At 41.2% G+C, this 19098-nt stretch overlaps 2 protein-coding genes across 8 annotated transcripts in view; one reads left to right on the top strand and one right to left on the bottom strand.

Moving 5' to 3' along the window:
* Positions 1-1231: 1231 nt before the first annotated feature.
* Positions 1232-18298, bottom strand: RUFY1 (RUN and FYVE domain containing 1). Of its 3 annotated transcripts, none has more exons than XM_054841270.1 (18): positions 17910-18298; positions 14400-14573; positions 13769-13886; positions 13081-13182; positions 12619-12742; positions 11456-11514; positions 10669-10734; positions 9982-10051; positions 8941-9042; positions 8423-8539; positions 7592-7759; positions 5936-6033; positions 5361-5480; positions 4455-4584; positions 3513-3607; positions 2996-3044; positions 2734-2811; positions 1232-1968 (listed from the first exon to the last, which is right to left on the bottom strand). In XM_054841270.1, the coding sequence occupies exons 1-18, from the start codon at positions 18175-18177 to the stop codon at positions 1825-1827; spliced, it is 2082 nt and encodes a 693-aa protein (XP_054697245.1). In that variant the 5' UTR covers positions 18178-18298; the 3' UTR covers positions 1232-1824. The 3 variants fall into 3 exon arrangements, with proteins under 3 accessions (XP_054697245.1, XP_054697247.1, XP_054697246.1); XM_054841272.1 differs by having other exon boundaries at positions 17959-18098; XM_054841271.1 differs by lacking the exon at positions 17910-18298 and adding an exon at positions 14824-14946.
* ADAMTS2 (ADAM metallopeptidase with thrombospondin type 1 motif 2) overlaps positions 15085-19098 on the top strand; it is a 264978-nt gene continuing 260964 nt past the window's right edge. For 2 of the 5 annotated variants that reach the window (XM_054841268.1, XM_054841266.1), the window contains exon 1: positions 15085-15339. The gene's annotated coding sequence lies outside the window, so the exon portion shown is untranslated. The remainder of the gene's footprint in view (positions 15340-19098) is intronic. The other 3 variants (XM_054841267.1, XM_054841265.1, XM_054841269.1) reach the window with 2 other exon arrangements.

Genomic DNA, 19098 nt, shown 5'->3' with positions numbered 1-19098 from the left:
CATTGCTGTGTCCTGGGTGACTGTAGTACTTTAATATGTGTCTGCTGTGAGTACTGTGTCTACTCCCAGGGTGCCGGGGGGGGGGGAGGGAGTGTTGGTCACAGCAGAGCCTGTGACACTTGAACCAAAGTGCTGCAGAGCTGCCACCAGTGCTCAAGAGGCAGTTCTGTACTTGTGAGCATCTCTGTGGAGCTGCAATGGCCTTTGCAGCTCAGTGCAACCATGTTTCAATAAATGCAGCTTGTCAGATGCTGTGGTTCAAGGTGTGGCTTTACAAGCAGCTTAGTTAACAGCTTCTGAGCACTGGAACTTCCCTCTGAAGTAATATGGAATCTGCTTCTATGCATTTGCTGTAGGAAATTTGAAAATGTATTTGCCCTTTCTAATTATGCCTTCTTCCCCAGGGGTTAGAAATCTGGGGTCCCTTTCTCCAGTGAAGAAACCCTGTCAGCTTCTGCAGCAGAGCTAGGAAGGCTCAAATCCTGACATTTGATAAAACAGCCCTTGTTGTCCTTGCTGTGTTAAAAACCTGGCAGCTGATGGTAGCTGTAGATCATGCTGCAGCAGTGTTGGTGCTGCAGCCCAGCTCACTGCAGACTTGTGTCCTGCTGAGCTTCAGCAGAGCTGGGGGGGAGAACTGAAGGGCCAAAACAGAGCCCATGGCAGAGTTTGGCTGTGGTTTGTGCTGTTTTCAGTGAAGCCTCAGAAAGAAATAGCCTGTATGCAATGGTGTGCTCGCTTCAGCCAGAGCTGTCTGGCATTGTGTGACACTGGCTGAGCAGTGTGGGTGCTGTTGGGGATATGGCTGCCTTCACCTGGGCTTCTCCAGTGTTGGCACAGGTGTGACTTTTAAGCTCACTTTCCCTGATGCAGAGCTGGGCATCCATGAACACAGAGTCTATCAAAAACTCCTGCATTGGCCTAAGGCAGCCTTGCTCAGGCTTGTGAAAATGACATCATTAGCAAGAGCCAAACACCAATTGGTAACTTCTGCTGAAGGCAGCTACTGGAGCTGCTGTCACAGCAAGCTGGAGGCACTACCCACTGTTCCTTGGGGACAGCTGGACAGAGTCACTGCTGCAGGGCACTGGCTCTACCTGGCACCTCCTGGAGAGCACTGCAAGCACCTTAGAAGCTCTAGCTTCAGCCTTCAACATGCACAGCAGCACAGGAACATTCTCTTCTGGGATCCATAACTGACAGCTGTTAAAAGTCAGAACTTCACTCTGGCTTTTAGTTTTTGCAAAAGGCTTTATTGTGTAACTACTGTGGTTACAGCAACTTTCAGAACAAGTACAAGGTGTAGTTTTTGACTGCAGTGAACTGAAGGCACATTCATTGACACTCATCATAAAGCTCTTCCTATAGACAATTCATAATTGACTTTTCTTCTTAGAGCAAATACAAAACTGTACACTAGCCAGTGAAGTGCACAGGAGCACCTACTGTGAAGATACAGAGGAACTGAAGTTAATGATGTGCAGGAAGACAGTGATGTCTAGAGGGATTAAATAAATGCAGAAATGCCATATACAAATTTTAATACAAATACCTATAAAAAAATCAGAAAAGTGAATTTGCATTTTAATTTCAAATAGAACTTTAAGGGAAATTACAGTTTATATAATTTTCTTAATTATTCCAGTTGGAGAAATATTAGGTTGCATAATAATCCCTACAAATTATTTTACACTGTTCTGCCTTACAGTGGAAAATATTAGAGACCAGACAGTCTGCTGCACAGAGGATGCCTGGAATTCAGAATTAAAAAAATAATGGCTACTCTTCCGATATTATAGTGGTCCAGTTGAGGTCACAAAAGCTTTAGGAGGAATTAGACGAACACCGCTGAAGGAGTAATGTGTGACAAGTATCACAAACACGGACAGGTTTAGGATATGATGGCAGTGCAAGTTCATTACTGGAGCAAGTGTTGCAGAAGATGTCCCCACAGTTTCTGCAGTGATGCTACAGACAGAGAGTTAGAATAAGCACAGCTGCCAAAAAACTGAGGATCATGAGAAGATAAATCAGACCTTGTAAAAGCTTTGGGAATCCACTGACATCACCCTCCACTTCCCAACAGGCCCAGCCCCCCCAGCAGCCCTTGCCCCTGTGCAGAGACCAAAGGTGAAGTGGTGGGCTTCCTGCCAGCCCAGCTTCACCTCAGGACCAGGAGCCGCTTGCTCACCGCCAGCTCACAGGCACAGCAGGCCTGGCCAGGGCTGGAGGGAGCCACCCTGCTGCCATGTCACAGCTCCTCGGCAGAGCCTGTGCAGGTCACCATGCAGCCAGGCCCAGGCTTTTGGGAAAGCACACACAGGCCCAGCTCTAGGCAGAGGAAATCTGGTGCCTGGGCTGCCAGGCACCCATGCAGGCACAAAGAGCTGCCCCAAAGCACAGACGGGACCCCGGCAGCAGTCCCCTGCCACTGCATGCCACCGAGGAGGGCCTGTCAGCATCCAGTCCTTGTTACACAGTCCAACAGGGACGGGAGATGAACCGCATCGCAAGAGAGCTAAGCCTGTAACAGCTCCCTACCCAGGACAGGGCCCAAGCAGAACAACATTGGTTTTAGGATGGGAAATACCAAATTACTTCTCTATGTAGTTATCCTGCTAACAAGATCGGGAACTGAAGCAGTGTCAGTCTTCCCTTGCAAACTAGGAAACAGCACCATTTTTCTTTTCTGTGATAAAAGGAAAAAAAAAATAATCCACTGAACACCACTACCTTTCTTCTTGAGATAGAGAATTCCTTTTCACATTGCTTGCAGTGCGTTGCTTCATCATCCTTCAGCCAAGTATGACCCTGGAAAATTGGAATGAAAACCTTACTGTAGATAAATTTATAAAATAAGATTCAAAAGGCAGTTTACCAACGTTGTTGGTATTTTTCAAAAGCTGTCTTCTAAAGTTGGATAACTGTGGTGAAATTTGAAGGTATGGAATGAAATGCATATGTTTAGTCAAAATATCCATGAGATGTAGATTACCTTTAGTGCTTTATTTACTTCTTTAATATCTTCCATCTTCAACTTTGATCTGGAAAAAAATAATTTATTCTTTCTGCATGACTTTACATTCAGTTGTGTTCAATTTTACCTGCCACTCCACTGTCCAGCCCCTCAATCTAATTCTTTAGTCACCTCCTTGTTAAAACTCCAAACCACTCACCATCACCAGGAAGCTTTGTCACCTTGGGGTTTGCCCCCTTTTCAGTATATTCAGAAGGTGGGAAAAGCAGAGTTCCACTGTAAGAATGAAGCATTTACTGTATGGTTTTCTATCTCGGCCATCTTACTCATAGCAAGGATCTTCCCTCACTTTTATTTTATGGCTGTTTAGTTTCCCATGCCTCCTAAAATTCTTGCAATTACTGATTTTTATAACTGGATGGGTTTTAAAATTATTTGTATTAGTTTGATACTCCATCCTCCAGGTTACGTCCCTTAGAGGAGCTGTGCTGGGTTGGGCTGAGATAGAGTTAGTTTTCTAATTTCTAGAACTTACTGGCTGAGATGAAGTCCCATTTCTTGAAGAGCTTGCTCCTGCTCCTCACAGACTTTCTCTAACTGCTGCTTCTCATCTTGCAGTTTTCTCAGTTCCTACCAAATCAAGCACAAAATCAAGTTCTTTGTGTGCCAAGTTTGACCTATAACCTAGATCAGTCTACCAAACTACCCGAGTGGTTCACAAGAATAAGCTCCTTTACAAAGCTATCTGTTTCCAAGGCTTGATTTTTAGGATTACATGGGTGAACTACCCATGGGTTCTGCACAAATGAGATCATTTAACTGTATTTACCAGAAAAAGGAAGATTTTTCAGGCTTTAAACATCCTTGAGCATAGGTAGAACGGAGCCGTCCTATTGCCCACACACAAGTGCATGGACAGATACTGGTACACAATTGCATCTTCAAAATCTAAACTGCTAGATACACAGGATCAAATTCTCTTCAGGTTAACTAGAATGTTCACACTTAAAAAAATAAATTGCATTCCATTGTTTCAAATGCTAGAAAACGTGTTCTCATTTTATTACACAGAGTTGGAAGACCCCAGAGTGTCACTGGAAGCGCTGAACTTGCCCTTTCCTACCTGGGCAGGGGTATGTATCTCATCACGGGACAGCTGATGAGCTTTTTGTCCCCAGCTATCCCACCTCAGCTGCTGGCTGACAAGTGACTCCAACACTTGTGCAGCTGAGGCAGGGCAGAGAAAGCCTCCTCAGGCACCTCTAGCCAAGCTGCTTTCATTGCCCAAGCCCTGTATTGCTCCTAGTTCCTTTTCTCTTGGCATTTCACGTGCAGACTTACATTATGTCAGCCAAGCTTTTTAAACCCCTCAGAGGAGAGTGATATAGAAGAAATTTCTCTATTACAGATGCAAACATTGCACTGATTCTAAGTCAGCTTTAATCCTGAACGCTGGGCACATTTGCACAGTGCGTACCTTTTTCAGTCCTTCCATTTGTTGCAATTCTGTTTTAAGCAGAGCAGTGGCATCCTTCTCTTGGTGTAGTTCTCTTTGCAAAGTTTGTCTCTGTTCCTTTTCAGATTTTAACTCCTTTTCCAGAGTTGAGCTATTTAAAAATAATTAATTCTAAGAAACCCTATAGCAGAAAAATATCCTATAGTGCTTAAGGATAGCAACAGTATGAGAAGAAGAAACCTTGTCCAAAAGAGGGCAAAAACTAGAGTGGTGTTCTGGGAAAGGAAAGAACAGGGATGTTATGGTAGCAGACATCAAAAACTGTATTAGCAGCATTTTCAGATCACAGAAAACAAGCAGCAATGAATGGCTAGAAGAAAAAAAGAAAAACAAGAAAAAAACACCAGTCCCCACAAGTACATATTTGACTACCTGTGTTTAAACAGCCATGTTTGAAAATGACACTCTACCCTGAAGTCTGACCTGTCAAAGAAGCATTTTCTATAGATACTAGAAATCTTCAGAGGATTAACATTCTCTAAGAACACCAGGATGCTCCCAGCTCCCAAAACCCCCAGTCCTTTTGGATGACAGTCACTTACATGTTCAGCATACAAGCATGACTGCCTCTATCTCCTGAGTTAGTTAAAAAACCACTGAAAGCTCCATTGCTTGTCAGAATGACCAGATTTCTACTGGCACTGTGCTCTAAATTGGATTTTCTGGAAAAAGCATTTCAAAATCCTCATGATAACTGTTCACTATACAGAGGTGCTGTGCTTTCCTGTATCTTGCATACTTCTGTCAATACTCGCTGAACCCAATGTAATTCAAACCCACCCCTCTTTAGGCCTTAGCACAGAAATAGTAGAAAGCACTTAAAGAAATGGCAGAAGGGAAGGAAAAAAATCTGTTCAGATTAAATACCATTTGCTATCCAGCTGGGATATCTGTTGCCGACAAGTGTCAAGCCTGCCAGCAAGCTCTTGCTTCATCTTGTTGCACCTCTCTTCTGCAGCCTGCCTTGCCTTTTCTGCATGCTGTAATCTACAAAGCAAGGAACACGTACATTTGTTGTAAATTCACATACTGCTTACCTACACCCTCTCATTTTGGTCTTTTAGATTTACTATACAGATTTTTATAGAAATCTTGAACTGAAAATGCTAGCAGAAAAAAAAAAATTACTTTTGAAAGCAATCGTTTCTGCAAAAACCCCAAAGCGAGCCATACCTGTTCTTAAACTAAAGTCAACATGTTTTTAAACAGCCTGCTATGGAAAGAGCTAGGGTTTTCAAATGGGTTAATTATGGGCATGTTGGCCTGGGAAAAGAGAACAGGCAAGCACAGAGGGTGATAAGGAGGAGAAAGGGAAAAGAACATCATGCTTGCATGTATGCCCAAGTGTCTCTAGGAGGTGTATGGCAGGTCGTCCTATAAAGGTTTCAGTTGGAAACTTCCTACTGACTTCAGTGGTGACTTTCTGAGCTTGTAATTACTACCTCTCTTCCATTTGTTTCATAGAGGACATCATCTCATTTGTTTTTCCTTCGAAAGAGGATATTGCTTCTGTTTTCTGCTGTAACGAACACTCTGCGTTCTGTAGGAATAAGGGAAAAGATATTCCAGGTAATACAATTTAGTTTTCTAAAGCACGAAGTGTTAGTACGTAATGGAATTCTGCCACTAGATAAAGAATGTTTAGCTTGTTACAGGCTGTGCCTGGGTCTAACTGGAACGTACAAAGAAAATGCTGATAATGCCAGAGCAGACACTGCTCAACCTCTGAACTATACTACATTTTGACCTGTGAGATCAGCTACAAGCCAAAAACCTTCTCTTCAGAAACAAGCTTGAAGAAAGAAATTATCTTCTTATCCTGTCAGTTTAATCTGATCAATTATATTACTATTATGATTTGAATGTAACAACTGCTCCCAGTGAGCACGGAACCAGGAAGCCAAAAAAAGCCCCCAAACAAATACTGCTTTTGAAAGCAAAGGCATGCCTCAACACGGGGGTTTCACTGGCCATTGCCTTGAAAGTTTCTGTGCATCTGTGACGGAGGCAAAGTCCTGGGTAAAGCCTGAACAGGCATCAGGGAAGAGTCCATAAAAATTGAGAGAAATCGCCTCTGGATCTGGGATATGGGAGGGGCAGTCTAGTTAAAGTCCTATGTCATTAATGGCAACAAGCTCTGTGTATTTTGTGTGAGCACTACTACCCCATCATTTTCTTGCAGAAATGCCTCTCAGTATATTTTTTTGTCCAACTGAAAAAAACCCTCAAAACCCAAACAAGACAGACCACCACAACCTACTCAAACAACAAAATCAACCACAAAAACCATCCCCAAACCCCTGCAATATACATGACACAAAAGATGGGGAAAGTAAACTCTGAAAACTGTCAGGGTAAGGAAGAGACTGAGAAAGGGAGACAGGCCCAGAAAGCAGAATGGTTTTCATTTTACTTCTTTAACCATCTTTCTTCTGGAGAGCCAGGTCTTACGCTAAAGAGGGTATAACAAAATACCTAAAACTATCCAAGAGCTTTTTGGTTGCTCCAAGGGCCAGCCTGACCACAGAGCTCCCCCCTCCCCAAATCCAGTGTTGCCTTTCCACTGGCTACAGCACTCAGCTGACCAGTTGGGTATAGTCTGCAGAAAATAGACAAAAATAAATTATAGTTTTCTATTGGTTTAGAGAGGCTTATTGTTGCTTTCTATGGTAAACAGCGTTAAACGTGGGGTAAGAGGCAGGACAACACAGATGGGAATGAGAAGACAGTTCTTGGCTGCAGTAAGTAATTTTTTAAAGACTAATCATTCAGTGGTTAGAACAAAGGACCCTTGCAACCACCTTCTCCCCTGTGAGAGGTCTCCATTTGGCTCAGCACTTGCTGGATGATCCTCTGGCACACTATGTAGCATACTCAAAGAAACCCCCATTCTTTCCAGACTTATCCAATCTGTCATCAATAATGAAGCATGATAAAAAAATAAACAATTCCTTCTACAGTTTAAAAATATTCTTCAGAAAATTGTTGCATCTAAGTATTACTTCAGATGTATATAACTGCACATGCATCCCCAGAGCATCATTAACGTGTCATGATCACCACTACAGCTGCTCTTTCTATTCACCCCATGTACGTACCTGAGATTTGTGAAACATCTGCAAGTTAATGGCCTTCACTTCTTCTAACTGTTGGCGAAGTGCAACCAAGGTGTCCTGTTTTTCATGAGTATCTTTTTCCAGAAGTTTCATGGCAATTTCCATTTCTGTTTTCATTCCAATCTGTAGCTCCAACTCTTTCTCTAGTTCCTTACAAAGGGATTTCCTAGTTACTGCTATGTAGTCATAAATCAAGGATAAGTATTTCCAAAATCCATATAACCACACCCCCCAAAACTATGTATTACTCCAACATAGTACTGAGCTATGATTTTACAAGAGAGCTAAGTCTCAAGTAATACTGTAAGTTAGCAAGACCAAAATACTGTTTCAGCTCTCCAGATCATGCCAGAAGATCTGTGCCCTTGCCCTGAAGTGTAGAGCTCAGGGCATAACTTAGCAGCCTTTCAAATTAACTATTCCTCCTCACAGCTGGAGTTGGGTTGACTTAAGAGCCATAGGCTTCAGCAAGCCTGGGCAGCCTCTTCACTAGTCACTAACTAGCAGTTCATTGAGGAAGTGACTGTTGTGCATATACCATATTTGCTTCCTTTCTTTGTGTTTTTATCTTAGTCTCTGCTATAATCTTGGTAGTTTCTTAAACAGGGAAAGACTTTCTATTGTCAGCAATCCAAAAGCCCCAATTTCCAGTTCTTTACAGACACTATAAAAAACAAGTGTCCAGCACCTTGCTTGCAAATCCATTATGAAGTTGCAAAAAATGCACAGCATATATCTTGTACTTGTAATGCTACCTTAAAGTAGGCAGAATTCTGTATCTTTCATTTCACTTTTTATAGTTAATTTCCTTACCAGCCTAATTTTTTTTTCTTCTTTCAACTGCTTCCAAACATCACTGTACATTTCATCAAGACCCTGGCGTGATTGCTTGTAAGTATCCAATTCTACTTTTGTATCCTCTTTTGTTACCTGTAAGAAAGATTAGCCAAAAAAAGCCACATAAGACCACAAAGTTAAGTATTGAAAGTAAGCACTCGAGGATTTGAGGGAATTTCAAGCAAAACCCCACTATTTTACAAATAAGCTGGTAAACATGAATAAGCTGAAATGTCAAAGAATAGACTAAAAATAAAAAGAAACCACTCTAACACTTTTAATGCTCCCTCCCTTCTGCAAGTACATCTTTAAGCGTGTAGCAGAGAACAACAAAACTTAATGCCTGTGCGTACTATACACAAAACCAGCAATCTACATAATACCACACTAAACTGTGCTTAGCATCCCAGTTCAAAGTGCTTTTGAGAGCACTAACTACAGTTGACCAAAAGAGATCACTAATTTTAAGGATCATCATCAAATAGGTGTCCCACCTCCACACTTTTTTCACTCCGTTCACGAATTAATTCATTTTGTTGTTTTAACTGCTGCTGCTCTTCCTGAAGTGATCCAATTCGGTCAGTTGCTGCTGCAAGCTGTTTACAAAGAGAACATATCTATATTTAATCACTGTACAGGCATGCAACATCTGGAGGAATTCTAAAGTTAGTAGCTCAGCCTTTGTAGCAGGTGCACTGCTTGCTTCCCCTTTTGGCCCTTTCGTTCTCCCCAGAAGCTGCCTGACCCTTTTGCAGCCATACACACCGTACAGCCTAAATTAATAAGCCCACCAGCACTTGTTTGCTTGACTTCTGCTTCACACCGTCATCAATTATTTTTAAGTATTAACTGTGCAAAGAAATGCATCCTAGTGTAAAAGGCTAAAATCCAGCACAGATCTGTGATCTGTGGTATTGATTCTGGTATGAACTAGAAGTCATATAGCAAGTCAGGGCTGACATTCACTGGTGGAACCTTATGGCATTTTTAAGTGGAGATACCCCAAAAAATATTGGAAATTGGACTATACAGATACACTCTGAACTCATATATATAATAATATATATAAACAGTAAACCACCACCACAAAAAACAAACCAACCATTACCATGAATGCTGCTGGATTCTATTTCAGTTTCCAGCTAGGAAAGATTGCCTAATTGAAGTGTGATTCTTTTCCTTCTGAGTTCTGTTTAACTCACATGACAACATACACACGTGTATGTGCAGAAGGAAGAGGGACAAATCACATTCCTTATAGTGGTATGATTACTTTTGGGTGGAGACACCATTGCAAGATAAAAAACTTGATTAAGGAAACCCATGTAACATAGGTGCCCAAAAGCATTTTAACAACTAACATAATGTAGAAGCTTTCCACAGAGCTTTCCCCATGTGCCAACTCATGCCAGTCCTACCAATCCCCCATACTTCATTAGTATTGACTCAAATATTAGGTTTAAGGTATATTCTTATGGAGTTTTGCCTCTGATGGAAAACAGCTATGAGAAATATTTAACAGACCAGACACAAACCTCTTCCTGGAGTTTTGAATTGGTCTTTTCTAAACAGTCTATTTTGTTCTGAAGATCTGCAACCGTGCAACTGCAGCAAGGAAAAAAAGATGTATAAAAACAATAAAAGAAGTGCCAGTGTTCAACATTTATTCCTATCCTCAATCATACTTTGACCATCTTGCATTTGTTAACAATGAAATACTGTTATGAGCTTCAAAAAAGCCAGAGAAAGGACAATTGTCCCTGTCAAGCTCCGAGAGGACCATGCATTTCCCTACAGTTGGCAGGGCTGTTCGGCCTTAGCTTTTGCAGTCTTAACACCTCTTGACATTCAAGGGGGTAAAGTGAGGCCTGCTCCTCCTGCTGAGCAACCTATGGGGGAAGAATAGAGACTCTTCCTCTAAAGAATGAATTTCCAGATGCGCTGTAAGAGTTTTATCTTGAAAAGGTAGCTCCAAAGTCTTCTGTTAATCACCAGTAAGTCTCAATAAAGTCAACTATTATTACACAGACTTGTTTTCTACATTACATATGCCATCAGAAGAGTAAGATTACAAAATGAAACTAAGATTTTGGGAAACAATCAGAAAAGGCATTTCAATATCAGACAAAAATCTACAAGATGGACAGCAGAGACATTCAAAGTCATACTGGAAAAGCTAAAGAGGACAAGTGTTTATACATTAGAACAGATGAAAATCCCACCTTAGATGTCGGTTAAGTTCTTCCACATAATGCTTCTGGTCAAGGACAGCTGTAATCCCTCCATCTCTAGTTGTAAAAGTGAGAATTTATTGATTGAGAAGAAACTCCTTCATTCTAAAGTGTTAGTTTGTATTAGAGTTTTCAGCATAGACTTGCAAACTGAGTTGAAACCTTTTCTCCTCTTCTTATAAAAATACTTGTGCCTGAGCTAGACCAGAAGCACTAGGGAGATGAAGCAGCTGTTTAGCTGCTTCTCCTCAGCAGCTAAACAGTAAAGTGCTCTGAAGTGCAGGAAGCACACAAAATCCCCTCCATTCACTACAGGTCTTCTAGATACAGTGCTGCTAACAGTTGTAGTCTTGAATTCACCTAACATTTCACCTAAAAGTACTTTTTTTCCTTCATAACTGATCTGTCCCGCAAAGACAGCTACTTAATTGAGAGCGTTTCTGAAACGGTGCTTAAAAACAAAGCAGTGATTTTAGTAGTGGGTGACCTGGTAGATCATATCTCCTAAAACCCATTAAAACACAACCTAAATTTTTGGGTGTTTTCAATTTGGTCCCAGCTCAAGACACAAACTCTCCACACTGTATTGTTAAAACCATGAGCTCAGCCTTTGAAAGTTAGTACTTTTGTTTAGCTAACAAAATCTATTTTGGATTCATTTTTTTTGATGATTAAAAGAGTTTAAGATCTCTAGCACTCGTGTGCTCTCACAGACTGTTTGACAGGTTTGTTCTACAAAAAACATAACAATTTAGAATCACTAATTCACCATACTTACTGCTTGCCATCACTGTCCTGCGTTTCCTTAAGGTACAAGGAAAAATCAATCACTCCAACCTGAAAAATATATTTAAGACATTAACACACCTTCACAGTGTAATTCTGCATAGCAGCAGGCATTATTTTATATTCAGAAAAAGGTAAACATCTGAAGTTTAAGTTTAGAAAGACAGATAATACCTATATTCTTCCCAGGTGAAGCAAACGTAGAAGCTAGTGTTTGTCATAAAAGCATCAAAATAATATATTCAGTGTGCCCAGTTTCTAGCAGTTATTAGTTTTGACAGCATTTCCATAAACTGCTACTTAAAGAGATGGATAATTATGTACTTTTTTTTGATTCAACGTGGGAAACATGACAAGCTTCCACACGACATTCCTGCCCCCCTCAAAAAAAAAAAAAAACCCCCACCAAAAAACCCCCCAGACTTAAATCATGCTTTCTAAAAACAAACACAGTATCTTATGGAGATATGACATTTAAGCAATTCTTTGAGTTCTTATAAAGACATTAATAGTTAGCCATTTTCACAATTTTATAACAGGCAGGATGATTTCAACATCATTTTCTGCAACAATATCTTTTAAAGAATAAAAAGGTTAATAAGAATAAAATTATGGTAACATGTATTTTTAATTTACAGCTTAGACTTCTGCAATGCTATTGACCCATTTTGTCAAAGTTTATCTAATTCAAAAGCAAAACAGATTGGCCAAAAGAGGACATGGTTTCAAATTACAAGATGCTCACAGTAAATTAAGCACAGATTCATGCCAACCATTTATTTGTTTAGACCACAAATATGTCAAAACATTCCTTACACTCCTGGGCTGTTTCATTAAAACAGCAGAGGTATGTGACATCACTGCCACCGCCGCCCCCCCCCCCCAAAGCCAAAAGGAAACTGCCATTCCCCCTCAAATCAAAAGCTCCCCTAAGTCCCTAGCAGATTGATCTCAACAGCGTCTCTCTTGTAATTAGCTTAGTTCACCCAATTTTTGATTTATCATAAGATATTCAGATGCCTGCTTATGAAAACAATGGCAAACCCTGGCTGAATACCACATTTAATAATTCTGGACCCAGTAAAGTATTTATGCATGTGCTTAATTCTACTGGAATCTTATACAGACTGATCTTATTTAAGCTTTAAGCTTCACCTGGGAGTCCAAGTCTTCTCCTTTCAAGCAAAGGTTTGCATCAATAACGTTCAGTCCAACTAGCAGACCCACAATGACTGCTCCTTCCTCCTCCATCATCACCGCATCAGGTTCATAAAATTCACTAGAAGAAATAATATAAGGCATCACTGCACACTGTAACAATTATAGTGGTACTTCTGTCACTGAAATAATATAAATATAAATAATATAAATAAGGACTACATTACTGTAGTCAAGCTCCCTCTTTGCTAATTTATTGCAAAGGTGGAAGATGCAGAACTCTCACAGAAAATACTCTACTGTTCCTCTGTAGGTTCACTGCAAAAAACAATGAATGACTTGGTCCTCAGCAGGTTGCAAGAAAACTTAAAACTGGCCAATTAATGAGCTTTTACTGCAGCAATGCAAGGTTTCGGTGGTTCAATGAATACAATCTACATATATCTGTATATCTGTTACCTTAATAGATGCTTATGGTCCAAGAGTACTTTGAGATAATCTGCCAGTTTCTTTTGCATGAGTGCTAGATAAAGCCAAGCCCTTCCTCGTCCTACAGCAGTCCTAAAATAAAAAGTTGCATGTTTTGGTAAAACCAAAATGGTTTATTAACTAGGTTTATACAGTTCACAGTTCTCCCTTTACAAAATGTTCTCTCCAGAACATAGAAGCATTTGAGTAAATCCCATTGCTTCAGTGAACAGAAAGTATATTGTAAAATCTTTCTAACTTGGAAAGACATACATATTTTCAACTACCACCATAACCCAACTATTGATGCATCCTAGCATTAAAACTAGTCTCTTTTCATCATCCGGAATTACCCAAATTAAATACTACTAGCACATGCACAAAATTAGACAAAACTATAAAAGTGAGGGAAAGAAGAGGGAAAAAAATATCTGGGAAGACTCTACAGTTATTTTTAGCAAGCTTATAGAAGTTTCCAAATGCTGTTTTTTAATGTGACAGCATTGTTTGAATCAGAAATACAGAGTATTTTGAGATGTCCTCCTTATCTCTTACCTCCTACGTTCCCTATTTTTCTCTTTGGGAACGAGATCTCATTAAGGAAGGCGAGAGACTACTCAAAGGATTGTTTTTTCCCAGTAGTAAAAGTGAAATGCATCGTCCCCAACAACCAACTTACTTCAACTCTGGCAGATTTTTAACACTAGTTGCTATATCTGATGCTTCAGGGCAAAGTTTTTCCACTAGCTCCAAAGGACCAAAAAACGATTTGTTCTGTCCGATAAAAGTCTTCTTCACTAAAGGGAATATACAGAGAAGTTTGTAAGAAAAACTGACATGCTTCCAACTCCAGAATCACAAATTTTAGTCTACGTTTTACTTTGTCTTACCAGCTCCTAATACGTCATCAAAAAGGGGGCATTAAAAATACCTCGACAGTTTAGAAGGCACAAAATACAGGGTGCATCAGAAGGTAACTACATAGTTTACAGAATGGTTTGGGTTGGAAGGGACCTAAAAGATCATCTAGTTCCAATCCCTCACCATGGGCAGGGACACCCTCCACTAGCCCAGGTTGCCCAAAGCCCCATCCAACCTGGCCTTGAACACTGCCAGGGATCCAGGGGCAGCCACAGCTTCTCTGGGTAACCCAGTTATACCTGTAATACCAATTAGCATCACACAGTGTACGCGACTAATATTAATGTCATACAGAAGTCAAACTGGTGAAGGAGTGGACACACACATTCTCATTTATCTGCCTCTCCTCAGCACAGCAGCTGGACCAGCCGCGGGGAGCGGGCGCCCACCTTTCAGTCCGTGCTTCAGGCAGTGCTCCAGCACCACGAAGAATTGCTGCAAGGGAGGGAAGTCGGAGTCCAGGGTCCGGCCTAGGCTCAGGGCTGACTGGATCAGGATTTTGATACTGAGCTTCATCATGTTCATGAGGTTGGCACGCTCCTCCATGGCGTGGTATCGCGCACCTGGGTTGGGAGAGGCGGGCAGAGAAAGAAAAGCTGCTTTTAGAAACGCGCTCCTGACCCCTCACAGCGCTGACAGGAGCGGTGCCTCCCCGCCTTGGTCTCCATCTTGCCGAAGTGAACGGCTTGAGAAGAGCTGGGTGTAAACCACGGGTGAATCCCCCCACCCCCAACACGCTGTACGCGCGGATCGAGAACTGACACCGCGGGGAGCGGGGCCATTGCCCCGGCCCTGCCGCTCCCAGCACTGTACCTTCGGTCCCCCCCGGGCCGAGCACCGCCTCAGTGGCCGGGGGTGGGGGGGCCCTACCTCGGCGCGGCACCGGAGGGCAGCCCCCCACCGCGGGCTGAGGCGACCCCTCCCCGCCCGCGTTACCACGGCAACAGTACACGCACCACCCCCGGCAACTCTCGCGACACCGAGCGTGGCGAGGGCGGGCGGTGCGTCGCGCCAGGCGCCATTTTAGAAAGAGTTTCTGCTGCGTAGCGCTGCTGGGGAGCCGAGCGCCTCTCGTCAGCGCCTCCCCGCCAGGCAGGTATTGCTGCTCCTCCCCGAAACCTGAGGAAAAGCGAGACAAAACCAGGCTGCCAGCTACCGCTTTTTCTCCAGTCAACAACAGGTTCTGACAGAGGCTGCCAACCGCAGACCAATGGTCATCTAAATCATCTGAGCCAACGCAGTTGCGTTAGGAGAATCCTGCTGTCACCTGTGGATCAAACACGGTCATACTCCCTTGCAGAAATAGTTGCAGAAGACCGAGTCTAACAGGTAGAGCCCGTGTGTCAGTCACATGCAAGATTGTTAACACTATTCCTAACGCCATGCAAAAGTCTCTTCGGGTACTAATTTTCATTATTACCTTCCTTTTTGTGCACATAATGTTGATTTAGGATTAAAAACAAGCAAAACTTCCCATATCAGAAGAGTGAAAACAGGGAGTCGTTCTAATCAAATTGAGCTTAATAATCGCAAAGCACACAAAGTCCTGTCTGCTCAGTAGCCTATTGTACCAATTACTATAGTCAATGTACTAATGTAGCCTCAAAATTGCATATAATGTCAAGATGAGACTGAGGATTAAAAGCTGTAATATTTTGAATTTTGATGTCAATATTGTCAGGTTACAGATCAGAAGCAGAAAAAAAGTCAACTGCAGAAACAGAAAATCAGTGATTTCATGTATTGGGCTGTTTCAGTAGCAACTCGCCAACTTAGTTTGATGGTTTCCTGAATTTGAGTTTTTACTTTATCAGGAATATTTTGCTTGTAAGCCTTGCTCAAGATACATGTATTGTAAATACTGTGAATGAAGTGTTCTTTGTGAACACAGATTTAAATTAAACAGTGTCTTAATAAGGGTTTGTATTAAGCTAAATAACGATATTTTTTAGACTTGCAAATTTACACAGTCAAGTACATCTTTTGCAAAACTCTGTACAAGTTGGTACATGCAAAATAGATAGGTATTAGACACATTACGAAAGCCAGGCCTCAAAGATTAGGAATCAGGTTACCTAAGTGCAAAAGATCACAGACATTATGCCGCAATCTTTAAGAATGCGGTCACACAGTCTATCTCATTCAACAGATTCGTTTTAACATCTTTTTGAAGCCCTATGCCTTGTTTACTGTAATTATTCAGCGCACTTTGAAGTCAGAGAACACGGAAGCGTGAAGAAAAGCTCACAGTTCTTCATCTTTAAAACTAAGTCTTTAAGACCGCAAGTCTTTCTTGATTTGTATTCTTTATATTTGTAGTTCCTGTCCTTCTCTGTCAGGCAGGGTATAGTTTCTTCAATGGTAGACACTGGTTTTATGATGTGCTTTTCTCTTTCTCTGTGTCCAGCTGACTGCATAGTGTGCAGCACAGTTTACGTGTGATCAACAGATCTGAAATAGCAGGTGGAGGTTTTAAGATCTCTGGAAAAAAATGGCAGCAGGGAACAAGTTGCTAGTTTTCCACAAGAGGTCTTGAAGGCCTCAGGTTATTTCTTAAAAATACCTGCTTTAAATTGAATTTATAGTGCTTGGGCAAAGGTAATAACGAATGGGTTGAATAGGCAGAATAGGTGATTTAGTGCCCGTTTACATTTCGTATCTAAGTTATGAACAGATTTTTCTTACGGAATTTTCCATAAAACTCATCAACATATTACCCGAATACTTAGAACAATTTGGGGAGGTAGCGTTGTATTCCCTTACTTTACAGATAAGAAGCTGAAAGATTATGGTAAAAGTTCCATCAAGTGCATGAGCTCCATTTCAGGCAAGAGAACCTTTTATTCCCCATCCCTTGCCAAATGCTGTATAATGTTTTGACTTACATCTATTTACAGTATTGTTCCAAATGTAACTGAAGAAAATAGGATATTCTGCCCTTTGTCAGGTTAGATCCCAGGTGCTCAAGATGAGCATTTTGGTGTGAGACTTAAAGTGCTGGGAAAGACAAGAATCTAGTTTTTTCAGGACAAGAAATAATCTTAAACTCCAGCTATGGAACACTGAGGAATTGTCACAAAAAAATTTAAAAAGTCCAGCAGCAGTAACTTATTTGACCATGCAATCACAATTCGTCCCCACAGAACTCCAGCTTGAATACTTAATATCACTAAAACACAAAAGGTCAGCACCAGTTAGCAGAACTGAGCTCCATTGCTCCAAAACCATTAAGTACCAGGCTCCAGGCCCAATTACTGCTACATTTGAATGGTGGTGTTTCCATGTTATGGATATTGCTGAGATTTAATTTCCATATGAATTCAACTAAAGCTCTTTTAAATCATTTCTAAGAGACCTGTTCCATAAATCTGTATGGTTGCTATATCCATGAATACAGATATCTAATAAAGCAAGCTATGGTTAAATAGAAGGCATTTTTAGCATAGTTAAAAAGTAATTTCTAACAAATCTGTATCTTAGTTCATTTGTCCACTTTCTGACATGAAAGCTATACAGAAGTATAGTTCCTTCTCTGAACCAGCATACCTAGGAAGGATAACAAATTGACAAACTGGATCGGTTATGAGTGCAGTCAGGCTGCTGAGGTGAACTTTAAGGGAGAGGGAGAAAAGGAATCAAATAAAAGCTTACTGCATAAAACTAAAGTCCATTTTCCCAAATACATTAAGAGTTTAGGATTCTTCTGATTACAATACATTTTGTTAAGTTCTACATCTGTGGTGTTAATATAATTTTGTTTAAATAACCTGCAGCATCAGATTTTTAAAAATAAATGCAAAGTAATAATCATGCATCACTGACACTTATCAACAGCACTTACGGGAGCAAACTTATTTGCGCACCATAAAAGCAAGTTTACTAAATAAACATAACCATACTTGTTTTTGCTGTGCTGTCATTGCTGACTGGTTTGGATATGAGTCCTACCAAAGATGCAGACTTCAGAGTGTTGCCATAGCTCAGCGCTAAGTTTTCCGAGGCTTTCTTGGCCAGCGACAAGATAGGAGCAGACCACCTCGCTTCTTCCGTTTTCTCTTTTTCCTCGTTTTTCAACTCAGTCATATTAGGAATCTGTTTTTTGTCAATAATCTCAAAGTCTTCTTTTATTTCCGCGGCTGACGCGGTGTAACTCTCCCCTTCAGCCATCTTTAACGTGTCACATGACACTAGTCATGAGCAATCGAGCCGGCAGCCCCAAGCCTGGCCTGCCACCCGTCTGCCGGTTGGAAGGCAGGTACCGGAGAGCCAGCTGCACGGTTTTAAAGCGGCTGCACGCACAAACAGGACTATAAGACAAGTCTGTGCAGAACTAAGCAGTTTGCTTGATGTTCTCAGTTAAAGACTCGGAGGGGGGGGTGGGGGAAGAATGACGTGGAAGGCAAAGAAAGAGTTTCCTTTTAAACAAGTTATGAAAGTAACAAAAATACACTTTACAGAGTTTTATTGCTATCTCTGTTCCCAAACATAGTTTTCAGTTAGAAAATTTATAGTATCTTTTGACATCCCAGATTTATGCAGTTAAGTTGTGACAACTTACAGATCTTTATTACTCTGCCTGTAATTCAAATCACAGAACAGTGGGAGTTGGAAGGAACCTCTGGAGATGGTCTAGTCTAACCCCTCTGCTAAAGCAGGATCACCTAGAGCAGGTTGTACAGGATCATGTTCAGGCACGTTTTGAACCTGCTGTTATATGTTAATTAAGTCATTGTAACTTGATTAAAATGGTGAATTGGTATGACAGTTTCAGTGTTATGAAAAGTGCTTTTCGGTAGTCTTGCAGCAAAATAAATCTTCAGGTCTGTATCTTATTTGTTCTCCTACTATAAGCTACTGATTGATTCTGTCCTCTTGTCTTCTCAGACACTGAAAATTTAACAACTTTTGTTCCACAAAGCACAGGGAAGCTCTTACGTTTTTGTTGAGAATTCAGAAGTCAGCAGCCCCTTATTCACCCATGATTCATATGAGCTAAGTATAGGCTTTAAGCTACATTTGCTAAAAGGTTATAGAGATAAGTGTTACTCCATCTTGTGGAATCCAGCAGTATTTGGCTGTGTTTATAAG

Source organism: Grus americana, chromosome 14, assembly GCF_028858705.1.
Source record: "Grus americana isolate bGruAme1 chromosome 14, bGruAme1.mat, whole genome shotgun sequence".
In the NCBI taxonomy this organism is placed as follows: Eukaryota; Metazoa; Chordata; class Aves; order Gruiformes; family Gruidae; genus Grus; species Grus americana.
This window is presented reverse-complemented; position numbering and strand designations above follow the sequence as displayed.